Consider the following 22,931-nt stretch of genomic DNA (forward strand, 5'->3'; position numbering starts at 1 on the left):
AACTACCACCAAATTGCACTCATCTCACACGCTAGCAAAGTAATGCTCAATATTCTCCAAGTGAGTCTTCAATAGTACATGAACTGAGAACATCCACATGTTCAAGCTGGATTTAGAAAAGACAGAGGAACCAGAGATCAAATTGCAAACTTCCACTGGGTCACAGAAAAAGCAAGAGAGTTCCAGAAAAAACATCCTCTTCTGCTTGATTGACTATGCTAAAGCCTTTGACTGTGTGGATCACAACAAACTGGAAAATTCTTCAAGAGATGGGAATACCAGACCACCATACCTGCTTCCTGAGAAATCTGTATGCAAGTGAAGAAGCAACAGTTAGAACTGGACATGGAACAACAGACTGGTTCTAAATTGGGAAAGGAGTACATCAAGGCTGTATATTGTCACCCTCCTTATTTAACTTATATGCAGAGCACATCATGCAAAATGCTGTACTGGATGAAACACAAGCTGGAATCAGAATTGCCAGGAGAAATATCAATAACCTCTGATATGCAGATGATACCACCCTTATGGCAAAAAGCGAAGAGGAGCTAAAGAGCCTCTTGATAAAGGTGAAAGAGGAGAGTGAAAAATCTGGCTTAAAACTCAACATTCAAAAAATGAAGATCATGGCATCCGGTCCCATCTCTTCATGGCAAATAGATGGGGAAACAATGGAAACAGTGATAGACTTTATTTTCTTGGGCTCCAAAATCACTGCAGATGGGGACTGCAGCCATGAAATTGAAAGACATTTGCACTTTGGAAGAAAAGCTATGACCAACCTAGACAGCATATTCAAAAGCAGAGACATTACATTGCCAACAAAGGTCCATCTAGTCAAAGCTATGGCTTTCCCAATAGTCTTGTGTGGATGTGAGAGTTGGACTATAGAGAAGGCTGAGCACTGAAGAATTGATTGCTTTTGAACTGTGATGTTGGAGAAGACTCTTGAGAGTCCCTTGGACTGCACGGAGATCAAACCAGTCAGTCCTAAAGGAAATCAATCCTGAGTATTCATTGGAAGGTCTGATGTTGAAGCTGAAGCTCCAATACTTTGGCCGTCTGATGCAAAGATCCAAATCATTGGAAAAGACCCTGATGCTGGGCAAGATTGAAGGCAGGGGAAGGGAATGACAGAGGATAAGATGGTTGGATGGCATCACCAGTTCAATAGATGTGAGTTTGAACAAGCTCCAGGAGATGGTGAAGGACAGGGAAGTCTGGAGTGCTGCAGTCCATGGGGTCGAAAAGAGTCAGACATGGAGCAACTGAACAACAGTAACAACAAGGACATTATTAAGACGTCGCTTGTGAAGCTGTGCTGGAAAACTCACCTGAAATGGGACAAGGTCTCCGCCTTGCCTGGAAGCTCCTTTACATCTCTTCAAAGCAGGAGACCCGATGCTCCTGAAAGTGTGAAAAAGCAGTGTCCTGAGCAGCAGCTTGAAGAGAAATGGGAAGGATTCAGTGGTCCTCAAGATAGAGGAGTATCAAAGAAAAGGAGGTGTTGAGCCTAGCAGGGTCCTGCGGAGCTCCTAGGTATTGAGGCCTTTTTTTTTTTCCCCCATCATTTATTATAGGCTAGACTCTAGTTTCCATGACCCTCTCTCTGTTCCAAATGGCAGTACAGTTGCTAAACAAAGGAGGAACAGCAATGAAACCACCCTAGGCAAGATTAAAGGTCCAGAGAAGCTCGTCAAGATTAGGAGACTGGACCAACTAGATCCTGTACTCACGTAGCCTTGTCTAATCAAGACTAGGTTGTGTGCAGTTCCCTTACATCTCTTCAAGGCAGGAGACCCGAAGTGTAAAAAAAGAGCAATGTCCTGAACAACAGCTTGAAGAGAAATGCAAGCAGTGAAACCACCTGAGGCAAGATTAAAGGTCCAGAGATGCTCATCAAGATTGGAAGACTGGACCACCTCAGACTCCGCACATACCCGACCCTTTGAAACATTGCAAAAGAAAGACTGTTACTGCCTATATAAAGTAAGTACACGTATGGAGGAGGAGGGCATTGCATCCCAGTCCAGTACTGTTGCCTGGAGAATCTCATGGACAGAGGAGCCTGGAAGGCTACAGTCCCTAGGGTCACAGAGTGGGACATGACTGAAGAGACTTTGCACGATTATTGTAGCAGGTCACCTAGTTTACAAATTCTGATCGATCCACACTAACTTGTCCTCTAAGACGACCCTGAGATTAGCTGTAGCACCTAAAAATCTCTCCATGTCCTATGCTACCTTTCCCTTTGAAGCCTCTCTTATCGTGGAATTTTCCTTTGCTCCACAGGTCTTATAAACCCAGGTTTATATGATTGTCAGTTTCCTTGGTGGTCTTTATAAGGTAGCTCTGAAAAAATTTTCATTAGACTGCTGCTGCTGCTAAGTCATGTCAGTCGTGTCTGACTCTGTGCGACCCCATAGACGGCAGCCCTGGTGCGAATTCCCAGGTGGGAATCCTGTCCCTGGGATTCTCCAGGCAAGAACACTGGAGTGGGTTGCCATTTCCTTCTCCAATGCATGAAAGTGAAAAGTGAAAGTGAAGTCGCTCAGTCGTGTCCGACTCCTAGCGACCCCATGGACTGCAGCCTACCAGGCTCCCCCGTCCATGGGATTTTCCAGGCAAGAGTACTGTAGTGGGGTGCCATTGCTTTCTCCCATTAGACTGCTACTTACTATAATAGAAATACATTTGTAATATAAAGCAATTTTTATGTTTATTTTCTATTTATTTAGATTAACATTACTACAGGACACTCACCGCTCACATCTAAGAGAATATGAAAAATATATACAAGATATCAAGAGCTCAAAGAGTACCATCCAGAACCTAGAGAATTCATCAAATCAAACTCTAAGTTTTAAATTCTATAAAAGCATGAAAATTTATGTGGAAAATTTAATTGACTGTCTTAATGAAAAGGTATGTGTCTATAAATACTGAATCATTTCCTTTTTATACAGAAATTCCCTTACCATGTGATTTTTTTTTTTTTTTTTTTTTTAGTTTAAATCCCATAACTAGGTACTTCATCTAGTATTCTTCCTACCTATTTTTGATGTACTGCTACTGCTAAGTCACTTCAGTCCTGTCCGACTCTGTGCGACCCCATAGACGGCAGCCCACCAGGCTCCCCCGTCCCTGGAATTCTCCAGGCAAGACACTGGAGTGGGTTGCCATTTCCTTCTCCAATGCATGAAAGTGAAAAGTGAAAGTGAAGTCGCTCAGTCGTGTCCGACCCTTAACATGGACTGCAGCCTACCAGGCTCTTCCATCCATGGGATTTTCCAGGCAAGAGTACTGGAGTGGGGATAGTGGAATATTAGGTATTCCCTTAATGTTGGACAGTTAGGTGTTTTTGTAATCATTTTGGAACATGTAAATAGCAATATTTACATGCAAATAGAAGAAATATGGACAGAGGTTCATTACATTGTACAGGAGGCAGTGATCAAGACCATCCCCAAGAAAAAAAAATGCAAAAAGGCAAAAAGGTTGTCTGAAGAGGGCTTACAAATAGCTGTGAAAAGAAGAGAAGCTAAAGGCAAAGGAGAAAAGGAAAGATATACCCATCTGAATGCAGAGTTTCAAAGAATAGCAGGGAGAGATAAGAAAGCCTTCTTCAGTGATCAGTGCAAAGAAATAGAGGAAAACAATAGAATGAGAAAGACTAGAAATCTCTTCAAGAAAATTAGCTATATCAAAGGAACATTTCATGCAAAGATGGGCACAATAAAGGACAGAAACGATATGGACCTAAAGAAGCAGAAGATATTAAGAAGAGGTGGCAAGAATACACAAAAGAACTATATAAAAAAGATCTTAATGACCCAGATAACCACAGTGGTGTGGTCACTCACCTAGAGCCAGACATCCTGGAATGCGAAGTCAAGTGGGTCTTAGGAAGCGTCACTACAAACAAAGCTAGTGGAGGTAATGGAATTCCAGTTGAGCTATTTCAAATCCTAAAAGATGATGCTGTGAAAGTGCTGCACTGAATATGTAAACAAATTTGGAAAACTCAGTATGGATACAGGACTGGAAAAGGTCAATTTTCATTCCAAGCCCAAAGAAAGGCAATGCCAAAGAATGTTCAAACTACCACACAATTGCACTCATCTCACACGCTAGTAAAGAAATGCTCAATATTCTCCAAGTGAGGCTTCAGTAGTACATGAACCGAGAATTTCCAGATGTTCAAGCTGGATTTAGAAAAGGCAGAGGAACCAGAGATCAAATTGCTAACATCCACTGGATCATAGAAAAAGCAAGAGAGTTACAGAAAAACATCTACTTCTGCTTGATTGACTATGCTAAAGCCTTTGACTGTGGATCACAACATACTGTGGAAAATTCTTCAAGAGATGGGAATACCAGACCACCTGACCTGCCTTCTGAGAAATCTGTATGCAGGTCAGGAAGCAACAGTTAGAACTGAACATGGAACAACAGACTAGTTACAAATTGGAAAAGGAGTACGTCAAGGTTGTGTATTGTCACCCTGTTTATTTAACTTATATGTAGAGTATATCATGCAAAATGCCAGGCTGGATGAAACACAAGCTGGAATCAAGATTGCCAGGAGAAATATCAATAACCTCAAATACGCAGATGACACTCCCCTTATGGCAGAAAGAGGAACTAAAGAGCCTCTTGATGAAGGTGAAAGAGGAGAATGAAAAACCTGGCTTAAAACTCAACATTCAAAGTATGAAGATCATGGTATCCAGTCCTATCACTTCATGGCAAATAGATGGGGAAACAATGGAAACAGTGATAGACTTTATTTTCTTGGACTCAATACTCACTGCAAATGGTGACCGCAGCCATGAATTTAGAAGACACTTGCTCCTTGGAAGAAAAGCTATGACAGATTAGACAACATATCAAAAAGCAGAGACATTACTTTGCTGACAAAGGTCTGTCTAGTCAAAGCTGTGGTTTTTCCAGTAATCATGTATGGATGTGAGAGTTGGACCATAAAGAAAACTAAATACAAAGAATTGATGCTTTTTAATTGTGTTGGAGAGGACTCTTGAGAGTCCCTTGTACTGCAAGGAGATCAAACCAGTCAGTCCTAAAGGAAATCAGTCCTGAAAATTCACTGGAAGGACTGATGATGAAGCTGAAGCTCCAGTGCTTTGGCCACCTGATGCGAACAGCTTACTCATTAGAAAAGACCCTGATGTTGGGTAAGATTGAAGGCAGGAGGAGACGGGGATGACAGAGGATGAGATGGTTGTATGGCATCACTGATTCAATGGACAAGAGTTTGAGCAAGCTCCGGGAGGTGGTGATGTACAGGGAAGCCTGGCAGGCTGCAGTCCATGGGGTCACAAAGAGTCGGACATGACTCAGCAACTGAACTGAACTGACTGAAATAGCAATATAAATTTTTAAAATTCTGTCTGTTTAAGAAAAGTTCTAGAAATTGAATTACTAAGTCAAAGTGTCTAAATACATTAAGGCTTATGAAACATTACTAAATTATCCTTCAGAAAAGTTTTATCAGTTTCTAGTGTATTTAGTTTTTATGTATTTATTTTGATCTCACAAGTCATTTGTTTTCTTAACACATACAGTTTTCTTGTAGTGAATTATTTGTGTCCTTTACCCTGCTATCTTCTTGTTCATACCGTGGGTTTGTTTTTGTGGGTTTTTTTCCTTTTTCCCAGTATATGATGAACAGCTTTCTATTGCTTAAAAATTTTAGTGCTTTATCCTATTTGATGTAGGTATACATTCCAATTTGTTTTGTCTTTTGATTTTGTTGAGATGGTTTTTTGATATTTGTTGTTGTTGTTTAGTCACTAAGTTGTGTCCAACTCCTTTTTGACCCCATGAAGCCTGCCAGGCTTCTCTGTCCATGGGATTTCCCAGGCAAGAATACTGGAGTGGGCTGCCGTTTCATTCTCCAGGGGATCTTCTTGACTCAGGGATCAAACCCACATCTCCTGCTTGGCTGGCAGATTGTTACTGCTGTGCTACCCAGGAAGTCCTTTTTTGATATTAGGTGTGCTTTTTGTTTTTTTCTTTTAAATTTTAACTGAAGTATAGTTGATTTACAATGTTGTGTTAGTTCCTGGTATATAGCAAAGTGATTCAGTTATATATGTGTATGTTCTTTTCATATTCTTTTCCATTATGGTGTATTTCAGGATGTTGAATATAGTTCCCTGTGGTGTATAGTAGGATCTGGTTGCTTTTTTGTATATAGTAGTTTGTATCTGCTATTCTCAGACTCCTGGTTTATTCCTCCCCATAGATTGATTTTTATCATATTTTATATTCCACAGATAAGTAATATCATAATATATTTGTCTTTCTCTTTCTGACTTAACTTCATTTAGTATTATTGTCTCTAGGTGTATCCCTGCTGCTGCAAATGGCATTATTATTTTATGGCTGGGTTGTATTCTAGTGTGTGTGTGTGTATACATCTATACAGCACATCATCCTTATCCAGGCATCATTCAGGGACATTTAGGTTGCTTCCATGTCTTGGCTCTTGTAAATAATGTTGCTATGAACATTGGGATGCCATGTATCTGAATTAGAGTTTTCTCCAGATATATGCCCAAGAGTGGCATATATGGAAACTCTAGTTTTTTCAGGATCATATGGAAACTCTAGTTTTTTAAGGAGCCACCATATTGTTTTTCATAGTAGCTGCACCAGCTTATACACCCAGCAACAGTGTAGGAGGGTTCCCTTTTCTCCACAGCCTCTCCAGTATTTGCTATATGTAGACTTTTTGTTGTTGACCTTTGTAACCAGTGTAACAATAGGGGAGAAACTAATCTGGTAATCTTTTAAAAGTAAATTAAAAGTAATGAAGAAAGTAGAGTGTATTTTTAAAGTGATTAGTCTACTTTAAGAAAAGGACAACTCAAGACCCCAATTTAAGGACTTGGTATGTATAAAACAATGATTAACATAAAAATTTTAAAACATCTGATGTCATTGCTAGTAGAGAAATGTGTATCAAAACTACAGTGAGGTATCATATCACACTGTTTTTGTTTTATATATACTAAGTCATCATTTCCTTCTCTTCTATCTCAAAAAAGAATTTTTCTTTTCTAGCCACTTTTATCCATGTTTCTGACTCCAGCCAAGTTAGGTTTTATTATTTATGATATTTATAGCTGTTTTGGTACAATGTTTATTTCCTGGTTTTATTAGTATTATAAGTATTGGAAGCTATGTCTATTCCTCACAATGTTCATTTAATTGAAATGTGATAGTGTTAAAAATGTTTCTGTTATATGAAATTTGAGCATATAATGTGCTTATATATAATTATTTTTTATAATCATTTAATGACCACCCACAAAATGTTACTTATGTATGTATTTCAGATTATCAGCATCCAAGAAATAGAATCAGCCATGCACGCACTCCTTTTAAAACAAGCCATGATCTTTATGAAACGCAGGCAAGATGAATTAAAACATGAATCAGCGTATTTACAACAGTTATCATGTTAGTGTTTTTCATGTTCAATGTGATTTTTTCTTCATTAAGCTAAATTGTTAGCTAAAAGATAAAAATATTTCTATTACTATATAAAAAATGTTTATTGTGTATTTTCCCACTGACCTTTCACCTACCCTCTTCTAAAATTCCCAAACCATTTTAAAATCTGGGCTTCAAAATGTCTTAAATTAAGTCCAAATCTAAAAAAATTAAAATTATGACTTCTAATCACTTAGTGTTTGAAAGAAAATATTTATATGACCATTTAATGATTATTTTGAGATGACGACATAAACATATAGACTGTGTCAGAAGCCTAACTTTATAAATTTTCCACAGATTGATTGTGGAAGTTAAAGAAATTCTGGTGGGTTTCAGTATAGAATCGTCTATAAGATCTCATTATATTAATAAAGAATTGGATGCAGCCCTTTAATTCTCACACTGATTTTGTATTTGCAGAGATGTCTTCCTTTGATTAAGGTGCTGTCAGGGTATAGTGAAAGAAATGAGACCACAACATCAAGTAGATGATAAAAGCAAAATCAGAATGACTCAAATATATGACATTTAGTTGGCCATAAGTTGCAGTATATGCTAAAATAGGAGATAATATGAATGACGTATTGGTAATGTGTTTCTAGAATTTGACCATAGGGACAGGAAAAAAAAAATGGTGAAAACTGCTGAAAAAGAATACAAGGGAAAGAAACTTTATTTTTGTTACTGTTCTTGAGTGCTGAACTATATTCACCAGACAAGGTACATTTTATTAGATTAGCAAACTCAATACCTATTAATATTGTGGTAGAGAGTTAACATTGCAATTTCATTGCATGATGAAATATGCAATTTAAGCATAGTCTATGTATGGATGTTTATATATACAAATATGTATACATACCTAAAATATAACTTTTGTTTTCAAAATGTTTCACTGTATTTCTTTTTAGAATTTACAGTATAAAATCAATTTTATTCATTAACAGGCAAACCTGAGACATCAATAAATAAAAGCTTGGCTATGGATGAAAAAACTCAGTGGATTTTAGAAGAGGCTGAATCTCGAAGGTAACTAAAGACTTAAAGCATCACTGAGCAAGTATTTTTCATAGTTTAAATATAGTTAATCATATAGTATAAATGCCTATAACCTGGCATATTAATCTGTGAGAATGGTGTAAAACCAAAATTTAGTTAAACAGTCCTCTACCCCATGGTTTAAAGACACACTTATGTATTTGAATTAGTTAGAAGGAATGTATAAAGTGGTATTTATCAGGTTGGGACTGTCTCATAGGAAGCTAGTCCTAAATACATTGTTACTCCTTTTTCCAAATTATGGGAGTGTCTAACAAGAATAAGAGAGAGAATCAGTTCAGATTAATGAAGTTAAAATATCAAAAATATTAATATAAAATTGTGTGAAAGTATGATTGTTTATTTCTGGGCATTTTAAGTAATGATGACTTTTACTTTTTGTTTTAAAGCATTTATTTTCATATTTTATTTTTGGTTTATTGCAAAATACAGGGCACGAAGAAGACAAGCAAGGGTTCTTTCTGGGAATTGTACTCATGAAGAAGGAACATCTAGTGATGATGAACTGTCTTCAGCAGACATGATTGACTTCCAAAAAAGCCAAGGTCAGTTATCAAGTTTCTGATGTGTCTTAATTGAAGTACTGAAATGATAGAAAATCTTTGCCATGATTGCCCTTATATTAAGCTATCCAATATAGTTGGGAAAATTCAGAATAAATAATACTTTTTTTTCCTTATTAGACTTGTCTTTAACTCTGAAAGAATGGATAAAATGGAGAAGTAGGATGAGTATTCCTGCATCTTTATAGTTTTTTCCCCTCAACCTTTTTCATCTCCTGTTATAAATGAGCCATGAACATTTTTGGCTTCATTTCTCTGCTACATACTTTCTATTTTATCATTTCTTTCAGTTCTTTAAAATACTTATTTATTTGGCTGTGCCAGGTCTTAACTGTGGCTTGTGGGATCTAGTTCCCTGACCAGGGATTGAACCTAGGCCTGCTGCATTGGGAGCTTGGGGTCTTAGCCACTGCACCACCACGGAAGTCCCTATTTGTTGTTCAGTCGCTCAGTCATGTCCAGCTCTTTGCAATCCCATGGACTGCAGCATGGCAGGCTTTCCTGTCCTTCACAATCTCCCGGAGTTTGAATTTGAATTGAATTTATAGTAAAGTCCATTTTTAGCATTGTAAGGAGGTAAAATATGTACAGCTGAAAGAATGTAGGCTTTACAGTCAAATAGATGAGTTCAAAGAGGGAATCTATTCTGTGTGACCTTAAGCGAATTACTTGACTTCACTGTATCTGATATTGTTGTTTGCTTTTTCTTTGTCTGTAAACAGATAGGCTAGAAACACTTACCTTTTAGGGAAGATAGTTATGATAATGACATGAGATAATGTGTTTATAATGTTTTGGCATATAACAAGGGCTTAATAAATGGTAGATTTTATCAGTATCAGTTGTTACTAAGGTGTTTTTTTTTAATTAAAACTATTTATATGTTAATGTCAAGAATAACTTTCAACTCAGTTGATTACATAAGTTATACATAACTATGTTTATAGGAATCAAACTTAAAGATCACAAATGTAAAATGTGTAATATACAGAGACTCATTTTCTTCACAGGTGACATTTTACAGGATCATAAGAAGATTTTTGAAGATGTACACAGTGATTTTTGTAATATCCAGAATATTTTATTGAAATTTCGACAATGGCGAGAAAAGTTTCCTGATTCTTATTATGAAGCTTTCATTAGTTTATGCATTCCGAAGCTTTTAAATCCCCTAATACGATTTCAGTTGATTGACTGGAACCCTCTTAAGGTATATGAGCTTAACGTGAAAAAAATAATCCTGATCACATTTAGTTACTTCAGTCCTCTTGTTATCAGGTTAACTATAATATAAAATACCTCACCCTTAGGGATGGAATTAATAATCATGCTTTGGAGTAGTCATTTACCATTTCTTGGTTCTCACTCTGTTTTAAGGCTAACACATCAGTAAAGGAAACACTTTAAAAAAATCTTCTGTGATAAGTTGAAGATCACTCAAAAAATAAAGGTAATATTAGACCATAAGACGGAGAAGGCAATGGCACCCCACTCCAGTACTCTTGTCTGGAAAATCCCATGGACGGAGGAGCCTGGTAGGCGGCAGTCCATGGGGTCGCACAGAGTCGGACACGACTGAGCGACTTCACTTTCACTTTTCACTTACATGCATTGGCGAAGGCAATGGCAACCCACTCCAGTGTTCTTGCCTGGAGAATCCCAGGGACGGGGGAGCCTGGTGGACTGCCGTCTATGGGGTCACACAGAATCGGACACGACTGAAGTGACTTAGCAGCAGACCATAAGAATTTTACAATCTGAGTGAAATTCAAAATAGGTACCAAGAGTTCTGACGTTGGAGATGACATAATGGGAATACTTGGCTAGGAAAGCTACAATGAAGATGAGGAATTTAAATGAGGATTTAAAGGGTATATAGAATTTAAATAAGAAGAGAGCAAGGAAGGAAAAGGTGTTTTGTAAAGGTACATGGGGAGAAATAGTAGTCTTGTAGAGACTGCATAGATTGTAAATCAAGAGAAAGGAACTTGTTTTGATAGGTAATGGGAGGAGTGACGTGATGAAGGTAATGATTTAGGAAGCTCTGAGCAATAGGCTAACTTGGAGCGTAGAGAGAAAGAGGTGAAGATAACTGAAAGGCAGTTGCTGTAGCCCAAGTCCAAGGAGATGAGTTCCTCACACAGGGTGATAGTGACATAGCAAAGAGGAAAGAAAGGGTTGATTACAAGTGATTTTATGAAGAATCAATAAACTGCTGCGAATAACCCTAACAAAACATCAAAATAGTGACCCCAAGGTTTGGATTCTAAGTTATTAGGACAACGGTAGTTCCATTCATAGAAATGGTGTCTTTTCAAAGAGGGAAAAGGTTTTCAAGGAAGTTTTACATTATAGACAATGAAATGATGATGGGACATCCATGTGGTTAAGCAAACAGAAATGAGAAAATGAAATTCTAGGAAGAGAGGAGAGCTGAAAATAAAGACTTAACAAAGGGTGAATCCCTTTTGCTTGACTAAGGCGGATCTTCCTCTGCCCTAGTCATCATGCCTTTAGACTTTCTGTTAGGTTCAGGGCCATACAGTGTTCTTAGTTTAGGAACCAGGCTTATCCCTAAGGTAGCTGGTTGGACGACAGCCTAGTTGTTAACCACTCAAGCTGAATTGAGTATTCTGTCACACATAGCAAAGATCTGTTCATTCAGTCATTCATCAAATAGTAATTGGCCATCTGCTGTTTGCTTAATAATAAGATAAGCCACATGCAAAGTATACATTTGTGCCAGTGAGACTTGGGAGAGCCAGAGTGAATTTTGTATAAGGTAAGTATATCTTTAAAAGCAAATACCATGGATATTTTAACTGCTATTGTTATAAATGTATATTTTGTTCCTAACAGTACCTGCCATTTAGTAGGTCCTAAACACAGGGGGGCATTTCTGGACATCAATAAACACGTGAAATATAGTATCCTGTCTCACTGCCTAGACATCATGTGTTAGTCATGTCATGCTGTCTAGCCTTGGTGGTCTAGTACTGTATGTGCGTGAGTGCTGTCGCTTCAGTTGTCTCCAACTCTCTGTGACCCTATAAACTGTAGCCCTCTGTATATGTTGGGTTAAAATATGGAATTATTCTCCTTTGATCCTTAGAAAAGCTCTGGTAATTACTGAAAAAGTTAACTATATAAAGATAAAAATTAAGAATTTATTTATAACTTGGATAATTTTATTTATAAGTTTGATTCCATAGGTTTAAAACAGATGCCATGGTTTACATCTATAGAAGAATTTATAGATTGCAGTATGGAAGATTCAAAGAAGGAAGATAGTTCTGATAAGAAAATCTTGTCTACTGTCATCAACAAAACAGTTATTCCTCGACTTATAGGTACTGTTTTGTAATCTTGATAAAATTAAATTGTTCTTTAGCTAAGTATAAGATCAGTCATTTCTGTTACAGTCACAAATTTTTTTCGTTTTTGAACACAACTGTAATATACAGTAGAAATCAACAGATTTATAATTTAAGCTGATTAAAAACAGCTTGTTTGTGCAAGTGACTGGCTATCAAACTCCTGATACTCTTGGACCTTTAGTATTTGTGACATTCACATTACTTTAATAGTTACTTTTATAAGTCATTTATTAGTGGCACACTTCCATCTCTACTATGTGTATGTCTTTCCCTTAACTTCTCCCCTTACATTTCTTCTTCTTTTTTTTTTAATTTTTATTGGAGTATGGTTGATTTACAATGTTGTGTTAGTTTCAAGTGTACAGCAAAGTAAATCAGTTATACATATATCCACATTTTTTTTTTTTTAGATCCCTGTCCCACGTAGGCCATTACAGAGTTTTGAGTAGATTTTCCTGTGCTGTATTGCAGGTTCTTACTAGTTATCTGTTTTATATATAGTAGTGTGTCTAGTCAATCCGAATCTCTCAATTAATTCTTCCCCACATTTATCCCCTGGTAACCGTAAGTTTGTTTTGTACAGCCATGACTCTACTTCTGTTACGTAAATAAGTTTGTTTGTAGCCTTATTTTTAGATTCCACATAGAAACCATGTCACGTGATATTTGTCTGTCTTTGTCTGACTTACTTTACTCAGTATGACAGTCTAGGTTCATCCATGTTGCTGCAAATGGCATTTTTTGTCTTTTTTATGGCTGGGTGATAATATTCCATGGTATATAATGGAATATTACCACATCTTCTTTATCCATGCCTCTGTTGATGGACATTTAGCTTGTTTCCACGTCCTGGCTATTGTAAATAATGCTTCAGTGAACATTAGGGTGAGTGTATCTTTTCCAGTTATGGTTTTCTCTGGGTTATATGCCCAGGAGTGAGATTGCTGGGTTATCTGGTAGTTCTGTTTTCAGCTTTGTAAGGAAGCTCCATACTGTTCTCCATAGTGGCTGTTGCAATTCACATTTCCACCAACAGTGTAGGAGAGTTCCCTTATCTCCACACCCTCTCCAGCATTTATTGTTTGTAAATTTTTTGATGGTGGCCATTCTGACCTGTGTGAGGTGAGGCTTCATTGTAGTTTTGATTTGCATTTCTGATGTTGGTCGTCTTTTCATGTGCTATTTGGCCATCTATATGTCTTCTTTGGAGAAATGTCTGTTTAGATCCTCTGCCTTCTGAGTTACTTATTGTTTGATATTGAGCTGCATGAGCTGTTTGTATATTTTGGAGATTGATCCTCTTGTTAGTTGCTTTGTTTGCAAATATTTTCTCTCATTCTGAGGGTTATCTTCTTGTTTTGCTTATGGTCCTTTGGTGTGCAAAATCTTTTAAGTTAAATTAAATCCCATTTGTTAATTTTTGTTTTTATTTTCATTGCTCTAGGAGTTGTATCAAAAAAGATCTTGCTGCAATTTATATCAAAGAGTGTCATGTCTATGTTTTCTTCTAAGTTTTTTTAGTGTCCGGCCTTACATTTCGGTCTTTAATCCCTTTTGAGTTTATTTTTGTATACGGTGAGTTTCTTCTTTCTTTAAAAAAACATTACTACATTTCCCTTACTCCTCCTACTAGTACTCAGAGCTGTTGGGCACTGATGTTTGTGCCTCAGTCTGAATTTGTTTTATCTGAAATTATACTTCATAAGGATCTGTTCCACCACGTCACTGAGAATGGATTCTGACTGCAAAGTCTGCAAACTCTTAAAAACTAAAGTAACCTGCTTTATATTGCTTCTCAGCCAACTTGACTAAACTTTAAAGATTTTCCTCAGAATAATTTACAGTGCAATCATGGGGTATCTTGGAAAGATAGTGCTTTTAACCATTTACTTTTAGCTATTAAGCATTATTAATGATAGCATAGAATATATATGCCTCATTTAAGTATTCATCTGAAAATTCCAAATACTTCACTTTCAGTTCAGTTCAGTTCAGTTGCTCAGTCGTGTCCGACTCTTTGCAACCCCATGAATCACAGCACGCCAGGCCTCCCTGTCCATCACCAACTCCTGGAATTCACTCAGACTCACGTCCATAGAGTCAGTGATGCCATCCAGCCATCTCATCCTCTGTCATCCCCTTCTCCTCCTGCCCCCAATCCCTCCCAGCATCAGAGTCTTTTCCAATAAGTCAACTCTTCCCATGAGGTGGCCAAAGTACTGGAGTTTCAGCTTTAGCATCATTCCTTCCAAAGAAATCCCAGGGCTCATCTCCTTCAGAATGGACTGGTTGGATCTCCTTGCAGTCCAAGGGACTCTCAAGAGTCTTCTCCGACACTACAGTTCAAAAGCATCAATTCTTTGGCGCTCAGCCTTCTTCGCAGTCCAACTCTCACATCCATACATGACCACTGGAAAAACCATAGCCTTGACTAGATGGATCTTTGTGGGCAAAGTAATGTCTCTGCTTATGAATATGCTATCTAGGTTGGTCATAACTTTCCTTCTAAGGAGTAAGCGTCTTTTAATTTCATGGCTGCAGTCACCATCTGTAGTGATTTTGGAGCCCAGAAAAATAAAGTCTGACACTGTTTCCACTGTTTCCCCATCTATTTCCCATGAAGTGGTGGGACCGGATGCCATGATCTTCATTTTCTGAATGTTGAGCTTTAAGCCAACTTTTTCACTCCCCACTTTCACCTTCATCAAAAGGCTTTTGAGTTCCTCTTCACTTTCTGCCATAAGGGTGGTGTCAACTGCATATCTGAGGTTATTGGTATTTCTCCCGGCCATCTTGATTCCAGCTTGTGCTTCTTCCAGTCCAGTGTTTCTCATGATGTACTCTGCATATAAGTTAAATAAGCAGGGTGACAATATACAGCCTTGACGTACTCCTTTTCCTATATAAAACCATTCTGTTGTTGCATGTCCAGTTCTAACTGTTGCTTCTTGACCTGCATACAGATTTCTCAAGAGGCAGGTCAGGTGGGCTGGTATTCCCATCTCTTGAAGAATTTTCCACAGTCTGTTGTGATCCACACAGTCAAAGGCTTTGGCATAGTCAATAAAGCAGAAATAGATGTTTTTCTGGAATTCTCTTGCTTTTTCCATGGTCCAGCAGATGTTGGCAACTTTATGGTAGCTCTTTTTGAGCTTCCTGGGTAATTGCATACTGTCCTCTAGTGCTATCTATATCTGGGGTGTTCTTCAATGGCCATGTATCACTCATGAATATCATATTAAATAGTGCAGATGTCAGATGTTTTTTTCTTTCATCACAGAAAGTTCTTTTGGACAGTGCTTTTCTGCTTGATTTTCAATCAAAAAGAACTAGAAGAACAAATCCAGATCTCTTCTTAAGAGCACCAGATCTCTTATCAGAGTAACTTCTGAATATATCTACTTGGCAACTCAAATCCAAAATGCAAAATCACACTTGTCATCTTTGTTTCAGACTTGTTCCTCTTATATTCCTTCTCTAGAAAGTGGTACCTCCACCTACCCACATATTCAAACCAGAACCTCCAAGTCATCTACTCCTGCTTTTTTCTTACCTCTTTATATAAGCAATTGCCACATCTGTTACTTTTTTCCTTTTTCTAACCCATTTTCTATACTTAAGCCATGGTGATCTGTCTAAAAAGTAAGTCTGATTCTGTCATACCTCACTTAAAACACTTTATTCTAAACTGCCTTTAGGTTGAAGTCTAATCTCTTTAACATGGACTTTTCTAGGACTTTCAGGATTTTGTCTCTGTTTAGTAGTTCTCTAGCCCCATCTTTTGCCAAGCTCAATTCCTTCATCCCCTCATCTCCACCTCTACTGGTGGAGGTAGAAGGAGAAGCTATCTTCTCCCTGGCTTTTATGTCTTCTACACTCCATCCACCTGACAAATCCCTTAACCCTATACCTCTTTCATCTAGCTAACTAACTCCTCTTCATCTTTCAGAACTCTATATAGACATCATTTCTAGGAACTGGGTTAGGCATACCTTTTCAGGGTTCCTGATGTACTCTAATCCTTAGGATGGTACCTACATTATAATTGCTTACCTAAGCAACTATACATATATGTATATAATATATTTGTATTTGACATTAGACAAAATTGTTCTGAGGCAACCCTAATCTTACTGCTATATTTCTAATAGTTAATGCTAGGCACATAGTAGACTCTAAGATTATTACAAGCCTAATCTTCTAGATGCCTGAGAAATCAGTTTTATATTTGATTTGGGGTATTTTTTTAACCTATTTAAATTTTTAAAAAAATATTTAACTTATATTTTACAAGAGTCAAGCACAGTTGTTAACTTCAGCATATACATCAGTAAACAAAATAATAATCCCTGATGTTATGGAGCTTTCATTCTGTGAAGGAGATAAACGATGAACAAGTAAAATCTATAGTGTGTTAATTACAAGGGCTGAGGAGAAAAGTAAAGTAAGGGGGAAAGATACAAATTATGAAAGAGGAGTGCAATTTAAAATAGTTTGGCCAGGGAAGGGCTTCCTGGGAAGGTCACAAATGAGCAGATTTCCAAAAGGAAGTAAAGAAGTGGGCCAAATGAATGTCTGAGGTGACAGCATCCTAAACAGCACATGCAAAGGCCCTGAGGCAGGGGCTATCTTGATTTACTTGAAAAACAGCAGATAGGCCAGAGTAACTTTAGTAGAGTGAGCAACAGGGACAGTAAGAAGAGGTTAGCAGGATAACAGTGGCTGTGTCATATGGGGCCTTGTAATCATTTGTAAGGACTTTTACTGTAAGTGAGCAAGAAGCAATTGGAGAGTTTTGAGCAGAGAAGTGACAAGATCTGCCCTATCATTAAAACAGACTTATTCTGGTTCCTGTGTTAAGAATGAACTGTATGCAGATCAATTATGAAGCTTTTTCAGTAATCTAAGCAACGGTGGTTTGACTTGAGTGTTAAAAATGGAGGTGGCTGGAAAGTGGTCAAATTCTGTATATATTTCAAAAGTATTAACACTAACAGAATTTGATATGGATTGTGGAACAAGAGAGAAAGAGAGAAATCAAGAATGACTTAAGTGGTTTTTGGCCTGAGCAGCTGGAAGGACAGAGTTGCCATTTTCTCAAATGGAAAAGACTGAGAGGAGCAAGTTTTGGGTGGGAGGTACGGCAAGAGCTCAGTTTGACACTGTTGGGTTTGAGATGCCTATCATCCAAATGGAGCTGTCAACTAGGCTATTAAATATATGAGTCTAAAGGACAGATCCACGTAGGAGATATAAATTTGGAGTGCATGTAAAGCCACAAAACTGACTTGCCATACTAAGGGTATAAATATAAATAGGAAAGAGAAGGTAAGTGACCTGAGTCCTGAGGTCCAGCATTTAGAAAGTAAACAGGAATACAAGCAAGACAATAAAGGAGACTACAGAGGTCAGTGAGAAACCAGCAGTATCCTGGAAGCCAAGTTTAAAAAAAAAAATGTTGTAGTTATTGCTGTTAAATCAGATGGAGACTAGAATCAGCCGTTGGATTTCGCAATGTGAAAGTTAACTGTGACTTGGTAAGAGTAGTTTAGGAGAACAGCTGGAGGTAAGGCCTAACTGAAGTGATTTCAGGAGTTTGAGGAAAGAAATTGGAGATAGAAAGTTTCAACAGTTATTGAGTAATTTTGTTGTAAAATGAAGGAAAGAAATAGGGCAGCTCTAGAGAGGAAAGTAGAGTCAACAGAGGGATTACTTTTAATACAAGAGAAAAAATTGTAGGGTGATGGAAAAGATCCAGTAGAAGTGATGGTGATACTGAAGTGAGAGGGCAGAATTCCAGGAGCAGAATCTTCAAGTAAGCCAAGGAGTCTTTTGTACAAATAAAAAGTTGGCATTAGCAAGGAGGCTAGTGCTTCATCCATAGAAATGGGAGACAAGTTAGAATTTATGGGCACAGATGCTGCTAGATTCATAGATGCTATGGTAGGAGCTTGTGGAGCTTCTCTTCTGATTGATTCTGTTTTTCTCATCAAATTGGGAATTAATCAACTGACAGTGAGAGCAAGGGTGGAGAAACGAAATCATAAGAAATAATCATCTGGAAGAGTAGAGTCCATTAACTGAGAGCAAGGAGGAAGGAGAAGGCAGGAAATAACTGTCTTGCAAGAGGGAAAGAGAATGGGCCAGAGAAACAAAATGTGATTGCTGGACAGGGTTTTGGTCTCACTGGAGTGTCATGGTGATCAATTTAAAGTGTACTTTTTTCCAGTCATGTTTTAACTGCATGGTTGCAGACACCAACACTGTGACAAGGTGATTTAATTAGAGTTGCAGTTGAGCCATACAAGTTCAGCAAAATGCAAAAAAGACAAGAAAATTGAGTATGTATGCAAATACATAATGTACTGATTGGCATTGATTTTTTTAAACCACAAGAGGAGGGAAGTAGCATTTGCAAAAGGCCTCAATTGTTTATATGTGACCAGCAAAAGTAGTCTAGTAACTAAACTGTGCACCACTGAAAATTTGTTTCAGGCTTTGTAGAATTCGTTTGGGATCCCTTGTCAACCACACAGACAACAAGTTTAGTAACGCAGTGCAGAATGATTCTTGAAGAACATTCCACTTGTGAAAATGAAGTTAATAAAGGCAAACAGGTAATAATGTCTAGAATTATGAATTTCTTGATTTACTTTTAAATCAATATAATTTATTATAAATCTTTGTTTACAGCCGATGCAGAAGTAATTATCAGAACACTATTGATGAAAAATATTTAGGACCGACCATTTTTTGCTCAATATAATTAGTAATATGAAAGGATACACCTTGATATTTCCAAACATTCTTACAGGAATGGTAATCATTATAATAGAATACACAAACATGCAGTAAGACCCAGATTATTACCTTCATTCTTATTAGCGTATTTCTCTCTGTTCAATGGTCTGATTTGTTCAACAGGTCTCATGGCCCAACTACCTGTTTTTCAGGTTTGTGAATGTACGTTGGCCTTGCAGAGATGAACAGGCATAAATACGTTAGTACACATTAATTGCTTCTAAAAGAAAATAAAACTAATTACATTTGTTCTTTTGGCAAACATCTAGTAATAGTATGACCTTACTTTAATTTTAAAAGTAGATTAACATTCAGTATTTTAACTAGTTATCTGTAATCTGCATAGTCAAGAACAGTTAGCTCTTTGAGGATTCAAAATTTAATAGGATAGATTTTCAGCATAATGTAGAATTGAGTTTTACTGAACATAAAACATAAAGAGGAAGGAACTTTTCAGAGGCTGTGGTGAGAGTTTCTTGAATCTTTTATTGCAGTACTCTTTTTTTAAATCATTTGTTTGTTGATGATAATATTGTAGATTGATGCGGTTGAAAGAGTAAGACAATTTTATGTTGAGTTTTAAGAGAATTAAGAGAGAGATTCACAGACTGGAGGATACCCAGAGTGGAATAATCAAAGTAGTTGAAAAGCAAGGAGACATGTTATATTCATATTCTGTGCACCAATAAGTCCCAAGTAATGAAGGAAAGAAGCTGTAAGAAGAAAACGAGAGAAGAGGATACCAGCATGATTCTGCCTTCAAGAATCATGTAATCTTAGAGGAAAAAAGATACATATAAACTGTTATTTGAAGTAGGAAGTAAGTGGGAATGAAAAGACTTACTTGTCTAATTCCTGCTATGTACTCGGTACTCTGTTAGGTCTTGTTCCTGTGTCAGCCCACTTAGTTCCAGCAATCCTGTTAAAAATGGGTGATAGGGCTTTCCTGGTAGCTCAGTGGTAAAGAATCCGCCTGCCCGTGCAGGAGACATGGATTCTATCCCTGGTCCAGGAAGATCCCACATGCAGTGGAGCAACTGAGCCCGTGTACCACAGCTGGTGAGCCTGTGCTCTAGAGCCTGGGAGCCGCAATTACTGAAGCCTGTGCGCCCGTGCTCTGCAATGAGAGAAGCCCATGCACCACAACTGGAGAGTAGCCCATGCTCACTGCAACTGGGGAAAAGCCTGAGTAGAAGCAAAACCCAGAATAGCCAAAAGTAAATAATTTTTAAAGAACAGATGATAGCTTCATTTTACAGATTAAGAATCCGAATCACAGAGACCTATTCACAGTAATACCTTGAGTTAGAACTAATATTTGTACCTTGGTTAGTCTTACTTTGGGCATCCTCAGAGGCTCAGCGGTAAAGAATCTGCCTGTGATACAGAAAACACAGGAGACGTGAATTGGATCCCAGGATCGGGAAGATCCCCCGGAGGAGGGTATGGCAACCAACTCCAGTCTTCTTGCCTGGAGAATCCCATGGACAGAGGAGCCTGGCGGGCTATAGTCCATAGGGTTGCAAAGAGTCAGACACGACTGAAGCGACTGAGCACACATGCACTGTCTTACTTTAAAACCCAAGCTCATCTCACTGACCACATTGCCTCTCCAAGAGTGGTCAGATAAAGTGCTGTGAAACTTCACAAAAGAACCAGGAGAGAGAAATGTCAGCAGTGAAAGAATGTTTATTACATGTGACATTTGAGCAAGGACCTAAAGGAAAGAATAGGATTTGAACATTGTGGCAACTGAAGGAGAAAGGGCATTTTCCACTCACCTCCAACAGGATAAAAACGTGAAAATCATGCAAGAATTAGATTCAACTTGAAAGAAGATGTACTTGGAGATAATGTTTATGTTTGATGAAGGAATAGATTTATTTTGTGTTGTTACAAAGCATAGAATCAAGACAAGTATGTTAGAGCAAGCAAACAGCTATATAATCCTATATTTGCTCTCTACATGGAATTATGTAATTATAGCCTAAATGTAAATAGTGCATTTACATGTAAAGTTTTTTAAACACTTCCACATTTTCTCATTTGATCCTCAAAACCTTGTAAAACATGTTGATTTTAATTATATTTTTACAGGTGAGGAAGCTAGGGCCTAGAGGGCCAAGTCACTTTATAAGATCACTTTTAACAGTGGCAGACCTGGCATTTTGTAACCACTAAAGTCTTTCAACAGTTTATGGATTCATTCATGAAGTTTTTATACTGGTAATCTTAATTCTGGAAACCCTCCTACTATGAATGTTGGAAATGGGTTTTTGGCTTTACTAGGAGACTAGAACTACATCAGGACTGTTCAGCTTTGGCATTCTTGGCATTTGGAACCAATCTTTCTTTGTGTGAGACTGTTCTGTGCAGTAAGCTCCCTGGTCTCTACTTACTAGGTGCTAGTAGCAGTTCCCAGTCTTGACAACCAAAAATACCTCTAGACTTACAAAATATTCTGAGGCGTGGCAAAGTTCCTCCTAGTTGAGAATCAGTGTACTATGTAATATTCTAGGTTAGTAACACAGATTGCTGGTGAGCTCACTCTGTTTTTCTTAGTGATATTTAAAGAATTGTAGAGAATGAGAAGGGCTCCAGAAGCATCAATCAGACAGCACAGTTCCTGATTTTCAAGTGAAAAGTAAATGATTCTGTAAGCTAATACCTGATGAGAATAGCTTTAATTCTGGAGTTCTAAAATAGATTATTACAGAGATGGATTATGAACACTTAAAATAAGAAAGCAGTGATTACTGTAACCTCTCATTGATGGGGTTCCTAAAACCAAATATTTGTCAAAGCATATTCTTCCATATTCCTAATATCTCAGTTACTTCCACTAAGTAAGGTACCGTACAGGTACAGTATATAATTATTTAAATATGTTATAATTTTCTTACAGATCAAATGTGGGGGGTGGGGAATAGGGTATAGTTAGATACAAAGAAAACCAGTAAAAGTACACCTAAAGAATACTGATTCATAAGGCTGGAATCCTCTCAGTTGTGTTCTGTTTGGTATTTTTATTGAATTGGAGTATGTAAAATGCTAATGAAATTTCTCAATGACAAAAGACTAGGAATTCTATCATAAATCTATGGATAACAGAATTAGAATCCAAAAGAATTTCAAAACACTGAGAAAAGGACTGACTCTCAAAATATAAAATGTAAAAAGAATATACATAATGTCCTACCATTGTGTTCAAAAATTCAACTGCATAAGTAAAAGATGGGAGAGGCACAACTTTAAAGCAACACAGGTAAAACAGAGGGGATTGTAATCATCCATAAACTCAGTATGAGTCAGCAGTGTCACTTGAGGAGCAGAAAGACTGATGGAAGTTCATCCTTCTAGGTGTCTGCTCTTTTGAGTAAAATTGTTATATGTGCTTTCTTCATTCCCCTGGGCTATTTGCATTTAATTTTAGGTTAAAGTATATTAAATGGAGAATGTCTAAGATGGTATGGGAAAGAGAAAATATAGAAAAGTGAGATATCAATCTTAAAATCTGAAGTTTTCATATGGAAGGATGATTAGATTTGTTTTGCATAATCTTGAGAGGTATACTAAGAGCAATCTGTGGAAGGTGTAGGAGAGA

At 37.5% G+C, this 22,931-nt stretch overlaps 1 protein-coding gene across 12 annotated transcripts in view; it reads left to right on the forward strand.

The window, feature by feature from the left end:
- The window catches only part of GCFC2 (GC-rich sequence DNA-binding factor 2), an 82,281-nt gene that overhangs the window by 42,024 nt on the left and 17,326 nt on the right, over window positions 1-22,931 (forward strand). For 2 of the 12 annotated variants that reach the window (XR_011569266.1, XR_011569262.1), the window contains 2 exons: window positions 1,795-1,992; window positions 2,742-2,871. Coding sequence is in view for 3 of the 12 variants with exons in the window: in XM_019970211.2 (XP_019825770.2) it covers window positions 2,742-2,928; window positions 7,368-7,491; window positions 8,475-8,556; window positions 9,019-9,131; window positions 10,160-10,359; window positions 12,349-12,499; window positions 19,022-19,143 (979 nt within the window). In the remaining 9 variants the exon portion in view is untranslated. Of the gene's footprint in view, window positions 1-1,794; window positions 1,993-2,741; window positions 2,929-7,367; window positions 7,492-8,474; window positions 8,557-9,018; window positions 9,132-10,159; window positions 10,360-12,348; window positions 12,500-19,021; window positions 19,144-22,931 lie in introns of those variants that run through there. The other 10 variants (XM_019970211.2, XR_011569260.1, XM_070798736.1 and 7 more) reach the window with 10 other exon arrangements.

The sequence above is a fragment of the Bos indicus genome, chromosome 11 (genome assembly GCF_029378745.1).
Source record: "Bos indicus isolate NIAB-ARS_2022 breed Sahiwal x Tharparkar chromosome 11, NIAB-ARS_B.indTharparkar_mat_pri_1.0, whole genome shotgun sequence".
NCBI lineage: Eukaryota > Metazoa > Chordata > Mammalia > Artiodactyla > Bovidae > Bos > Bos indicus.